General features: G+C 56.1%; 1 protein-coding gene across 5 annotated transcripts in view; it reads right to left on the minus strand.

Annotated features, from left to right (window-relative positions):
* Nucleotides 1-377: 377 nt before the first annotated feature.
* PDGFRB (platelet derived growth factor receptor beta) overlaps nucleotides 378-12,698 on the minus strand; it is a gene marked incomplete at its 5' end in the record, with an annotated part of 39,017 nt that continues 26,696 nt past the window's right edge. For all 5 annotated transcript variants that reach the window (XM_082381451.1, XM_082381448.1, XM_082381449.1 and 2 more), the window contains 12 exons: nucleotides 378-2,417; nucleotides 3,696-3,928; nucleotides 4,822-4,927; nucleotides 5,478-5,577; nucleotides 6,015-6,126; nucleotides 6,927-7,049; nucleotides 7,292-7,410; nucleotides 8,324-8,484; nucleotides 9,550-9,709; nucleotides 10,756-10,866; nucleotides 11,240-11,344; nucleotides 11,896-12,028. In XM_082381451.1, coding sequence (XP_082237577.1) covers nucleotides 2,240-2,417; nucleotides 3,696-3,928; nucleotides 4,822-4,927; nucleotides 5,478-5,577; nucleotides 6,015-6,126; nucleotides 6,927-7,049; nucleotides 7,292-7,410; nucleotides 8,324-8,484; nucleotides 9,550-9,709; nucleotides 10,756-10,866; nucleotides 11,240-11,344; nucleotides 11,896-12,028 — 1,641 coding nt within the window. In that variant the 3' untranslated portion in view covers nucleotides 378-2,239. The remainder of the gene's footprint in view (nucleotides 2,418-3,695; nucleotides 3,929-4,821; nucleotides 4,928-5,477; nucleotides 5,578-6,014; nucleotides 6,127-6,926; nucleotides 7,050-7,291; nucleotides 7,411-8,323; nucleotides 8,485-9,549; nucleotides 9,710-10,755; nucleotides 10,867-11,239; nucleotides 11,345-11,895; nucleotides 12,029-12,698) is intronic.

The raw sequence follows: 12,698 nt of genomic DNA on the forward strand, positions 1-12,698 counted from the left end.
CAGCCTCAATCTGGGCCCATGGGCAGAGCGGAGGGAGGGAGGGGGGTGGCCTGGCTTAACGGCCAAAGCCAAAGCACATGGTGGGGCGGAGTGGGGCTGGCAGGGGAGCGCAGGCTCCCAACCCAGAACCAGGCACTGCAGAGCCGGAAGAGCATTCTCCTTTCACAACTTGGAAAACCAAAGCCTGAGGTCCAGGTCACCCGGCTACCAGCGAGGAGCTGGGGGGAGTGTGAAGACCCCCGTCTCACAGATGGAAGCAAGACTTGAGCTGAAGGGCCCTGTGCAGGGATCCTACATCTGGGCGAGCCCGGCTGCCCTACCCCACTCTGGCCACCTCCCGGGCCCAGGGATCCAAACCTGCGAGACACCACAAGGTCTGTGGGTGAGAAGCACCAGGTTTAATATTAAAATCTTTCTCTTAAAAAAAAAAAAGTACACAGAGAAGAAAAGTTGATGGCATACAAAATAGCACTTCTGTTGTATAAATGTGAGTTAATGTGAGTCCTAAAAATACTTGTAAACCTAGGTGATTACATCTTTGGTACCGTAGTGAGAACCCACGCCCTCTCCTTGACCAGGCTTCGTGGGTCCTGGGGCGGGGAGGTGCCAACCAACACAGGGGGCTGGTGCCCAGAGGCGCTGACCTTCCCTCACCCTCCGTCCAGCCCTTCCCCCGTCAGCAGTCTTGGCCACAGCCCTCACGGCCCAGACCCCTCCAGTGCCCACTGGGCTGGCAGACACAGTGAGGTGAGCGTCCCCGGGCAGACAAAGCCATGTTCTACGGTTCCTGCCTCAGGGTGGGGCAGCTGGCAGGTGGGAAGACACCCCCCAAAGTACCCACCTCTTGCGCCCCTTCCTCAGGTCCCCCATCCAAGGTTTCTTGTCCTTTCGCTGTCCTCTAGGCCTGCGGCACAGACCTGGACAGCAGGCTCTGGAGTGGTGGGCTGTGTCAGGTGGTCTGACTTGCCGTCTCGGCCTCCTTTGCCCAGAATAGCTCCAGAGGTCATGTGGGTGCTGAAAGGGGTCTCACGGTCTCCCCATGTCCCTGGGGCAGCTTCTGGGGGCTTTCCAGGACACTGGCTGTCACTCAGAGTCAAGGCCTGGGCAGCTGGCCTTTGGGGACTTGCCAGGGGCCTGGGGAAGGGGCACAGTTCCTGAATGCCCGGAGTGTGATGTGTAGTCTGGAACCTCCCCAGACCCCAACTAACCCGGGATAGAGGTTTGGAGGGTTTATCTTTGCTTCATCTGGGCAAGTGTGCAACCCCTGGAATATTCTAGAAGGTTAGTGCTGGCAGGGCACCAGAAGTCAATGAGTCCAACCTGCTCATTTTTCAACAGGGAAAACAGAGGGCGAGGGATTCCTCCAAGGTCTCTTAGCGGGTCCAATGCCACATTGGTCCACACGTGTGGACACCTCTTGCAGGCACGTCAACACACTCGTCACAGACGTGGGGCCCATCTGGCCCTGGAGACTCTGGTGAGTGGAGTAAGACTGGCAGTGATGAGGAAAAAGACCCCTGGATCCATGGGGCCAGGAAGACACAGACACAGGCATGTTATGGGGAGGTGTACCCCGAGTGCCTGGGGCAGGGGCTACAGGCCAGGGTGTCCTGTCCTTGGCTCAGCCCCCAGCATTAATTAAGCTTGGAAGGCCCCAGACCAGCTTGGGCCTGGGAAAGCAAAGACTGGCATTGAGGGGAGGTGGCTCCTGGATGAGGCAACACTGTCCAAGGCCAGGCCCTAGCTCAGCCAGGAGCCAGAGACACTAGGGTCCCTTCCCCAGCTCTTGGGCAGGAAAAAGTGCAAGGAGAGAGCTGCAGCTCCTTGAGGGGCAGCTGGCTGAACAGAAAAAAAGTTAACCTACCACCTCATGAACCTTGAGCATCTCCTCAGGGATTCCAGCCTCCACATCTGTCAGCCAGGGTGAGAATCCCAGATTGTGGGTTGCCAAGCCCACCTTTCCCATCTTACAGATGGGGAAACTGAGTCCCCTGGGAGAAACCTGGCTCAGAGTCACATGCGCTCTCCAGAGGCAGAGGACTGGTCATGGTCCCTACAGTTCTCTTACCTCCTAAGCCAGCCCCAGGGGTTGGGGTGTGATGTGCCAGGGGCAAAAGCTTTCCAGAGGGGACAGCTGATGGGAACAGCCTGGCTGTTGGGAGGCTGGGCCAGGCCAGGAGGCGCAGGGTGCTGGGAGGTAGAGGGGGAGCTTCGGGTAGGGCAGGGTGGGGGCCAGCCCCTACAGGAAGCTGTCCTCCGCCTCGGCCCGAGGCCCAGGGCAGCTGGAATCCGGCGGCCGCTTGGGCTCTGGCTCCACCTGGGACTCAGGCTGGGGCTCTGGCTCTGGTTCCTCTTGGGGTTCCAGGGGGCTGTCACAGGAGATGGTAGAGGAGGTGTTGACTTCATTCAGGGCAGAGCTAGAGGTGGAAGGCAAGTGAGTGAGAGGCTGGGAGGGAACCACAGTGAAATAATAACAGCATTAACGTAGAGCTTTCTATCTATCCACCCTTGCAGCATGCACCTTACACATTTTAACTCACTGAATCCTTGTAAAGACTATGCAAGGCAGGCGCTGTGAGGAAAGTGCAGCTCAGAGAGGTTACATCATGGCCCTGCATCACACAGCGGGTAAGTATAGGAGTTGGGGCTTCAGAGCAGACTGAGTTGATTGCTCACCTGTCAGTGTCTCTCTCCTGCATACCTGAATGTATAATGATCTCATTTAATCCCCACAACAACCTTCAAATAGAAGTACTCTTACTGTTTTCATTTTACAGATAAGGGAACTGAGGTTCAGAGAGGGGAAGCAGCTTGTCTGAGGGCACAGAGCAGCACCAACATTCACACCCCAAGCTGTTTGAACCCTGAGCTCAACTCCTCTGTACATTGGCTACTTGGAGCCTTGGAATATTAGCTTCTCAAACAGGGTGGGGAGGGCCTGCCAAGTCCTCTGTGTGCACTAGGAAGTGCACGTGGAGAGACAGGCTCGCAGAGAAGATGTGCGGCCGGGTCTCACGGCAGCTAGCGGCAGAGATGGAGCTGGCACCCAGTTTGGGGTCCCTGCCATTTCACCATAGGGTGGATCTTGTTTTGGGTCTGGGTCTGGCCACATGGGGAACATCTAGTCCAGGCGACAGCTGGCCTTCCTCCAAAGCCCTCCCCATATTGTAACGTTATATCCCGAGGCAAAAGAAAAGCACGAATCTCCTCCTCAGTCTGAATTCTGGCCTGAACTTCTGTAGGTACCTCTGCCTCCCTGTGCCAGGCTCCCTGGGGTCCTCAGGGCGTGGTGCTAAAGGACAGACCACAGGGCTGGCGATGACCACAGAGTAATACATGGGGTGCTGGGGACGCGAATTAGATTTTCCTCTTTTCCTCCTTAGGGCTAGGACAGGGCCTAAGAGAGGGGACAGAGTAGATGGCCTGTGGAGGCTTCTTTAAAGAAAACAGCTACCTTACAAATATGTCTCAGGCCACTTTCTCTTACCAGCCTGCCATTTCCACTCGAGGTCATCACAGGTCAAATGAGTTCAATTCTCTCTTCTATTCAGTGGCAGGAATAAGTACTCACCCTAGGTAACTTACTTCTAAGGCAAGCCTGATGGCACGAAGGCACAGACAGACACACACACAAAGACACACACACACACACACTATGCACACTACTGCTTTGGGCTGCAGGTCAGAATGGCTACCTGGCAAGGCTCGGGGAACCCTCCAGTGGTCCCTCATCAGCAACCTCGGGTTTGGGGTCAGGCAGGGGGATGATATAGTCGTTGTCACCCTCGTTGGGCTGCACAGCAGTGTAGAGGACGGAGCTGGTGTCCAGGGGGGATCGGAGGCCATTGAAGCCGGGCAAGCGGGCTTGGGACCGAAGGACGGCTGGGTGGTCGCTCCTCAGAAACTCCTCATCCACCTGCTGGTATTTCTGCTCAGCAGGGCAGGAAGAACCCGAGACACAGGCAGGGTCAGACCAGAAATGCCTTTAGGGATCATCCAACGGGTAGATTCTGACCCAGCCCCTCCCGCCTCATGTAAATAAGGCACCTGGTGCTCAGAGAGGAAGAACTGCCCAAAGCCACACAGCTGAGCTGCTCTCCTACCTGGCCTCTCACCAGACAAGATGAGCTCAGGGTCACCCAGGGAGGGGACAGGGATCGGACTAGCACCCGCAACCCTAACTCTTCCCCCACTTCAGGGCAGACAGGCACGGGCTCTCTGCCTGCCATGGCCTCCCTCGCTGGGGCCACAGTTTCCCTCGCTACTGAAGGGAGACCATTCCATCTCACTGGTCCTGGAGCTGTAAACAGATGTGGTTGGGAGTGGGCTTAGGAACGGACTGAGTCTGGGCCAGAGGACACGTGCATCCCCCTCACTGTAGCTTGGTAGTTGGGCAGGGAGGGTTTTAAGGCCCTGCTGGCTCCGTAAGCCTTGCATGAGCCCGCCACAGGGTCCAAGTGGTCAGGCCCTCAGCAGTCATCTCGCCTGGGGTTGTTCAAACTTGTGACGGAGGCCCAGGACTTGGTCTGGGTGCAAAGGCATGAGGAAGGATGCAGGATGAAGGGGGCTGGAGGCTTCCTGCCCCCACTTTAAATCAATCAGCTTCCACATAGGATTTCACTTTTAAAAACTCTATGCTGCTAAAATAAACTACATTCACAGCTCCAGCCCATCCCCTATTAGTACCAACAGAGAAACTGAGGCCCAGAGAGGGGAAAGGATGGTCCCCCAAATACCAGCATGTCACACAAAGCCTTGTACCTTGTGTCTACTTCTGGACCAGAACTCTCCGTTCCCCACCCCAACCCTGCCTCAACATACCTTTTTGTAACCCTCGCCCAGCAGTCTCTCGAGAAGCAGCACCAGCTGGGAGAAGGGGGGCCGAATCTCAAACTTCTCTTCCCAGCACTTCTGCATGATCTCATAGCTGGGGAGAGGGGCAGAGGGGTCAGGGTCTCTGGCTCAGGGTCTGCCACCTCCCAGAACAAGGGGAGTAATGAAGAGTTAGGAGGGGAGGGGTTTTTCCATTACTGCACCTGCATGTTCCCTTGGGAAGCCCTCCCACCACCCTCAGTTCAGTGGTTCCATGGGATTGATCACACCTTGGTGAGCACATGACACAGGCGTGACCATTAGGCATTTTTATCCCCTTAGCTCAGTGGCTGGTTTTCTGGATGGGCAGGTGACCCCAGCCGAGCCCTTGACAGTCACCTCTGGACCTTTCACTGGAACTATGGTGAAAGCAGCTAGGACGTAGCCATTTGGACGGTGCCAACCTGAAAGTGAGGCTGACGCGGAGGAGAGCAGAGCCCCAGGGTAGAACGAGAGAGTGTGGATGATGTCTTATGAACAACAGGATCCAGCTATACCTACATTTTTCTACATCTCTGAACTAATAAATCTGTTTTTGCCTTAAGCTGGTAAAGTTGGATATCTACTGTTTGCACCCAAAGTATCTTCCCAAGTGCTCCACTCACATCTCGTCAGAGGCGTGGGCAGGCTGAGCCATGCGGTAGCCCCTCTTGATGGCATTGTAGAACTGCTCGTTCATGGGCAGCTCTGGGTACGGGGTGCCACCTGTTAGGGAGCAGAGACAAGAAACACAGGCTCAGGGGTGTCAGAACAGTGGCAAGAATCTTCTTCCATGGGACAGGGAGAGGCACACCAACCCCAGCGTCGGTGAGGGTGCAGTGGCCTTGGCACTGGGACATGTGGGCTCCCTCATAGGCTCTGGACAGAGACTGCATCCCTCCCCAGAACCAGAGAACCAGAGAACACCGGAGCCAAGCAGGCTTTTTGATGTCACTGTCCAAATTCGTCTCTACTGAGATGGGGAGGTAAAGGAATCCAGAGAGGGCAAGAGACTTGCCAAGGTCACACAGTAACAAGAAAGAAGCAGAGCTCCTGAGCCCTGTCCCAGAGCCCGTCCCACAGCCCCACCGGGATGGAGGTGTGAGCGGTCAGGGCGGACGCTGTGCCATGAGGCTGTGGACTGGAGGAAGAAGGAAGTGTACCCAGGGTGAAGATCTCCCAGAGCAGGATCCCAAAGGACCACACGTCGCTCAGGGTGGTGTAGAGGCTGTTGAAGATGCTCTCGGGGGCCATCCACTTCAGAGGCAGGAAGGTCTGCGGGAGGGCGGAGGCTGCTGAGCGCGAGGGGCCGGGCCCCACTCTGCACCTGGGAGCCGGGAGGAAGCCTGGCACTTCCCACCCCCAGCTGGTTCTCACTTCCCGGTCCCTGAGGTCCCATCTCTGCTGGTGCACGGCTCCCACGCCCATCCCAGTGCTGGTCAGAGAATCAGGAGGCTGAGTTTCTTTCCTCACAAGCTGGGGACATGGTAACCCCTGTCCAGGAGGGAGAGCCCCAGGGTCTGAGGCTTCTCATGGAACGGGCTCCCCTTCTTGACCCCAGGAGAGGCCCCTGCTGGGGGGAGGAAGAGACGTGCCAAGGTGTCACCCAGCTCTCATCCTAGCTGCCTTAGATCTCTGGGGCCCAGTGTCCCTCCAGTTCTGTCCCTACGCGGGAAGTGGGGACATGAGTGGGAGGCAGGATGGTCACCTTTGAACCAAATACCGCCTGCCATCTACTCATCTGTCTTAGCCTGTCACCTGGGCTTCTTCCTCTGTTCACCATCGCTGCTGGGACAGCACATTTGGCCTGTTGCTCCTTCAACCTCCCCAGGACCCTTTACAGCTGGTCCCTGGCCCCTGCCATGACCAGCAAATCTGAGCCCCCGGCCTACCCCACGGGCCTCGGCGTCTCACCCCCACCCCATGCACTGCTAGTGGCTCCCCTTCCCGTCCCTGCACACAGGGCTAGGCAGGCAGAGCCCAACGCCGCTGGGCAGGGCAGGCCATGAGAACCCTGTCCTGATCTCCCATGAGCCACAGCCACGCGAACCATGAGGACGGTGGAAGGCACTCACACTGCCTTTGGAGATGTAGTTCGAATCTCGCATGATGTCACGAGCCAGGCCAAAGTCGCAGATCTTGACCAGTTTGCCCTCACAGATGAGCACATTCCTGGCTGCCAGATCTCGGTGGACGCACTGGGGAGGGAGGAGACGGGAGCTGAGACCGTGGGGGGCAATTGTGGGGAAAGACTCTCCGTGTCAGGGGCTTTGGGAAATATGCATCGTTGCTCAGGTGTGACGGGCCACCAGGTGTGAGGGCATTTGCCATCCTCACCCACCAGAGGGATGCCGTACGGGGCCATGTACTGGGAGCACCCTGGCTGGCTGGGTGACCCACCTCCCCAGGACCCCACTGTGCTCACTGTGACCACACATACATTCTTGGAGGCCAGGAACTCCATGCCATTGGCCACCTGGTAGCTGAAGCCCACAAGATCCGTGTAGCTAAGCACTGGGGACTCGTTGATTAAAGTCACCCGGCAGGTCCTCTCAGGAGCTAGGGAAGAGCAGAAGGACACCCACTGTCTTGTGTCTCCCTGGGGCTAGAGAACCCCTGGCCTTTGGCTCGTGGAGGCTGAATGTCCCAGAGAGAAGATTCCTGATCCTCTAAGCCTCCCACAAAAGGAAAACAATTTCCAAATATCTAACTTAAATTCTCCTTCTTTATCAGAGCCCTCATTGGCCAGAAAAACTTTTGGCTTTAGCTCTGGGCCACCTTTGCTCAGCCTGGCCTGCCTGCTCTTTAGGGACTCTAGATCAGCCTGGCACCTGCAGACCACTCTTCCCCGAGGCCCCAGCAGGTCAGGCACCCCTGCGCCCACCCTAGCTCCTCCCCTCCCTGTGGGCTGTGTACACATCTCTGGACCCAGAAACAGGGGGTTCATATTGGGGTTCCACCACACAGCAGCTTTGGGCAGGTGGCTAGCCTCAGTTTCTGCATCTATGAAATGGGCACAAGGTCACCTTCCTAGCAGGGTTGTTGCCAGGCTGGGCAGAGGAAAGGTTTCGAAAAGAATGTATGACTACATGGGACTTCCCTGGTGGCGCACTGGTTAAGAATCTGCCTGCCAATGCAGGGGACACGGGTTCGATCCCTGGTCCGGGAAGATCCCACATGCCGCAGAGCAACTAAGCCGGTGCGCCACAACTCGTGAGCCTGCACTCTAGAGCCCGAGAGCCACAGCTACTGAAGCCCGCGCGCCTAGAGCCCGTGCTCCGCAACAAGACAAGCCACCGCAATGAGAAGCAGCCCGCGCACCGCAACGAAGAGTAGCCCCCGTTCGACACAACTAGAGAAAGCCCGCGCGCAGCAACGAAGACCCAATGCAGCCAAAAATTTTAAAAAATTTAAAAATAAAAAAAAAAAGAATGCATGACTACATAGGTGTGAGGACCCTGTGCGCACCCACCGGAGGGGACGTAGTTATCGTAAGGAGCCATGTAGTTGGAGGACTCGATGTCTGCGTATTTGACGTCCCCTTTCATGTCCAGCATGGGCACGTAGTCCACCGACTCGTCTTTGCTCATGTCCATGTAGCCACCATCGCTCTCCCCAGGCAGGGACACATGGCTGGGGGCAGAGGAGCGTTACAAAAGGAGAAGCACAGACTCTTCCCTCTCTTCCCCTTCCTGCAAGGCCCCGTCACTCATGCATTTCTTCTCTCCCTCACTCTCGCATGCCCACACAGTCTGTCACAATATGAATGACCATGTAGTGAGCCCTTCCAGCCAACCTCAGACCCACCCTGAGCTGGACGCTGGGTCTGCCAAGATGACCTAGGACCCAAGGTGTGTCCTCAGAGAACTTACGTCCAGGGGTGATTCCAGCACCCCAGGACCAGGGTCACAGGAAGGGCCTGTACCCAAGTGCCTTCCTGTGGCCGCTACAGCACCGTCCAGCCACGATGCCCTGCAAGTGGGCAATGAATCGCCTTAATGCCTCTGCCTGCAGCAGCAGCTCCCCCGAGAGCTGCGGGACTATGTACACATGTGTCTCTAGGGTTAGAGAAAAGACTGGAAGGAAATCAATCAAAATGTTGGGGAGGACATGGATGAGTTTTAATGTCTTTTAATGCTATTCTGAACTTACTCTTGCCTCTGCAATAAACATTATAGCTTTTGTAATTAGCAAAAGAACAAAGAAATGTTATTTTTGGAAAAGAAGAAGAAGAAAGGGGATGAGCTGCCCTGGAGGCACTGGAGAGACTGGTGTGGGGAGGAGGGGGGAGGTGTGGCGAGGGAGGAGTAGAGTGTGGAGCACTACAGAGGGGTCAGCCTGGGACGGGAGGGTCCCAGGTGCCCCCTGTCGACGACGGGAGAAGATGAGATGGGGTGGGGTGAGGGGTCAAGGGGGTCACCCCCTCTGAGCCTCCAGAGTGCTCAGCGCAGGGCCTGGCACACCACGGGCAGTCAGTAGGTGGTAGCCGATGCCACCATCATCACCACCGTTATTGTTTTGCCCACCTCTGGGGTGGCCAGGGGCCAGGTCTTGGGCTGGCTGGTGAAACAAGTGAAACCTGGTTCCAGGAGTGGCTCTGCCCACCCTCACCTCAGCTTTCTGTCCTGGACAAGGAAGGAGTGAGCAGGTGCTCCTCAGGGCTCCCCACAGATTCAGGTCCCGCCCTCCCTCCAGTACCTGGGCAGCGGGAGCCCGACGGGCAGGGCGTTGCTGTAGAGCTCAGCGCTGGGCGGGCGGCGCTTGTTGGAGCAGCGCTGCAGAAAGGTGTGCTTGTTGCGGTGCAGGTAGTCCACCAGGTCGCCGTAGCGGCAGTACTCGGTGATGATGAAGATGGGCCCTGCGGAGGGACAGGCTCAGGGACAGTCCCCGGGGGGGACTTCCCATCAGGGCCATGAGGCTAAGGAGGGGTTGCACGTGGGTCAGCAAAGAGGCTTAGGTGCCAGGCAAACCTGGACTTTCCTGACCGTGAGCAAGGCACTTAGTTTCCCTGAGCTTTACTTTCCCCATCTATTAAATGGGGCTAGTAATACCCATCCCAAAGGGCTGCATTGAGTATTCATGAGACAATGCCTTTGTCAGCTCAGCTCAGTGCCTGGCAAGTAGCAAGCACAGGGTTAGCTGTTATTGATAAAGCTGATTCTGGAGCCCAGGATACAAAATAAACAAAGGTAACTGTTTACCAGGTTACTGTTTAAATTCAAACACGATACATTGACTTAAAGTCAATCAGTGGCAGCTTAAACATACTGGTGGAATCAAAAATTTTGAAATGTGTGATCATTGCAGACATAAATTGGCCTACGTACACAGCGTACTTCTGTATTCTGTTTTTGTTGCACAATACTGAGGAAAATCCCAAATCTCACAATAAGCAGCTGCAAATAGTGAAAACATTTTTTTTTTGTGGCCTAACTTGTAATCAGAGCTTCAAATAAACACATTTGGCTGGAGAGACCTTATTCTATGATCCGAGTGAAAGCAGCTCACAGTGAGCAAGCTGGTTGGTGGGCTCCAGAGGTGGGGCTATAACTCATTTCAGTGTCACATGAGCTGTCACATTTTATAGTTTTTAAAAGGTATTGTAAACAAATAAATAAGTAAAAATAAAATAAAATGTATCGTGAAAATTTTTTAAATGTCAGAGAACCCCTTGATTTGGAAGCTAGGACTGGTGAACTAAAGAGTCTTTTGGTCTTGAAGGTGATGTGATTTGGTGACTTGCTAAATCCCACAACCATCTGGCTCTGTGAAGTGAGGGCACTAGACAGGGTGGGCACGGACCCTCCAGCTGGAGTGTCCTGTCCGTAAACTGAGGAGGGGGCGGGGAGGGGCCAGGCCTTGGCCGCTGGCACTTCCCCAGAATCCTCTAGGGGTGGGTTGTACCTCCTTTAGTGCAGGCCCCCAGCAGGTTGACCACGTTCAGGTGGGGCCCGAGGTGACTCATGATCTTCAGCTCCGACATGAGGGCTTGCTTCTCGCTGCTGCGGGCTGTGGCTGAGGGAGAGAGGGGGCCCTCAGGCTTGGTCCAGTCACTGAGGCCCCACAGACACCCCACTGGAGCCTATTCTGGCTCTTCTGTCCCAGGCTGTGCTGTAAGACCCAGGTGGCCGAGGGTGATGAGGACCCGTGCACAGGAGAAGAGGAAAGAGGATGGGAGGAAGATCCCGGAGGAGGGGAGGAGGCTGCCGGAGGAGGGGGCAGGGTGAGGGAGCCTCTTTCCCAAAGCAGAATCAGGAGTGCTGCTGGCTCTGGTGTGACTGCACTTCCTGTGCCCGGAAAATCAGCGTGAGGCCTTCTCTGGGAGTGCCTGAATGTGCGGGGAGGGGGCGGGGGAGAGGTAAGGGAGGGGCGGGCTCCCAGGACTCACATTTCAGCATCTTGACGGCCACTTTCATGGTAGCCTGAGAATGGCTCAGGCCGTGAGCCGTGGCCTCCACCACCTGCCCAAAGGCCCCAGAGCCCAGGGTGCGTCCTGGGGAAGAGATGATCTCTCAGCTCCTGGCGCACTAGGAAGCTGCACCCCCCTACACTCTCTGAGGTCAAGCTAGACATCCCTCAAGCCACCCTGGACTTAAGGTGTTTCTCCGACGGACACTCCTAAAATCACAGTGCTTCGCAGACCTTCCTGGTCTCGCCTAAGTCCTGCCTGCTTTCTGGCCCCTCTTTAGTCCCTGGAAGCCTTCTTCTCCCCACAGAGCGGAGCACAGCTCCTCCACGCCCTCTCAGCCTCTCCCGCTAGACTAAGCACAGGCCTGGCACTCAGCCTGCCCTCGATCAATACTTCCTCTCTCGCCACGAAGGGGTCCCATCTCACACCATCATTGGATCATAGGACCTCAACACTGGATGGTCCCTGGGGGATCATCTTGCCGCCACTGTACAGAGGGCGGGGCCCTAGGGCCAGAGAAGGCAAGACGTCAGCCCTAGGTCTCAAAGCTAATCATGGCAAGGCCGTGCTCAGACATCAGTGTTCCCACCCGCCTCAAGTCCCCAGACTGCCACTTGAGGCCTCCCTGGGCTGACCAAGCACAAGCTGGTCCCGCGGCAGCTCCCAGGTGGAGTCGTAAGGCAGCTGCATAGGGTCCACGTAGATGTATTCATGGCCATCAGAGCTCACAGATTCAATCACTTTCCATCGGATCTCATAGCGTGGCTTCTGCAGGACCAAGACGAGGGATGGATCATCAGAGGGGGACCACTAGGTCCAGCTCCTTATGAAACAGATGGGGCAGGAAAACCTGAAGCCCAGAAAGGATTAGGGGCATATCTGAAGCCATACAGCAAGTTGTCAATAGAGCCAAGGCCTTCATGGGCTCCATGGGAACAGATGTCAGGGGGAGGTGGCTGAGGAGCAGCTGACGGCTGAGGAGAAGCTGACGGCTGAGGGGCAGCTGACGGCTGAGGAGCAGCTCACAGCTGAGGAGCAGCTGACGGCTGAGGGGCAGCTGACGGCTGAGGGGCAGCTGACAGCTGAGGAGCAGCTCACAGCTGAGGGGCAGGCTCATCAGAACCTCCTCACCAGCTTCTCCCAGAACCTCGGCTGCTCCTCGGATGGGAAGAGAGGAACAGGCAGCCCTGGAAAGTAACACAAGGCAGGGACATTCTACTGGATGTGGATGGCCCCTCCCCACGCTGGATCAGTCACAGCGGGAATCTCAGAAAGATATAACCTTAAGAGTGTTGAAATCATAGGATGTTGGAGTCACAGGATTGGAATCTTAGAATGATAGAATCATGGGGTGCTGCAATCCTACGGTGGAATCACGGAATGGTGAAATCTCAGAACAGTCCATTGAAATGACAGATTAATAAGATTAGAATGTCTT

This window comes from Balaenoptera borealis, assembly GCF_965194805.1.
Source record: "Balaenoptera borealis genome assembly, chromosome: 2".
NCBI lineage: Eukaryota > Metazoa > Chordata > Mammalia > Artiodactyla > Balaenopteridae > Balaenoptera > Balaenoptera borealis.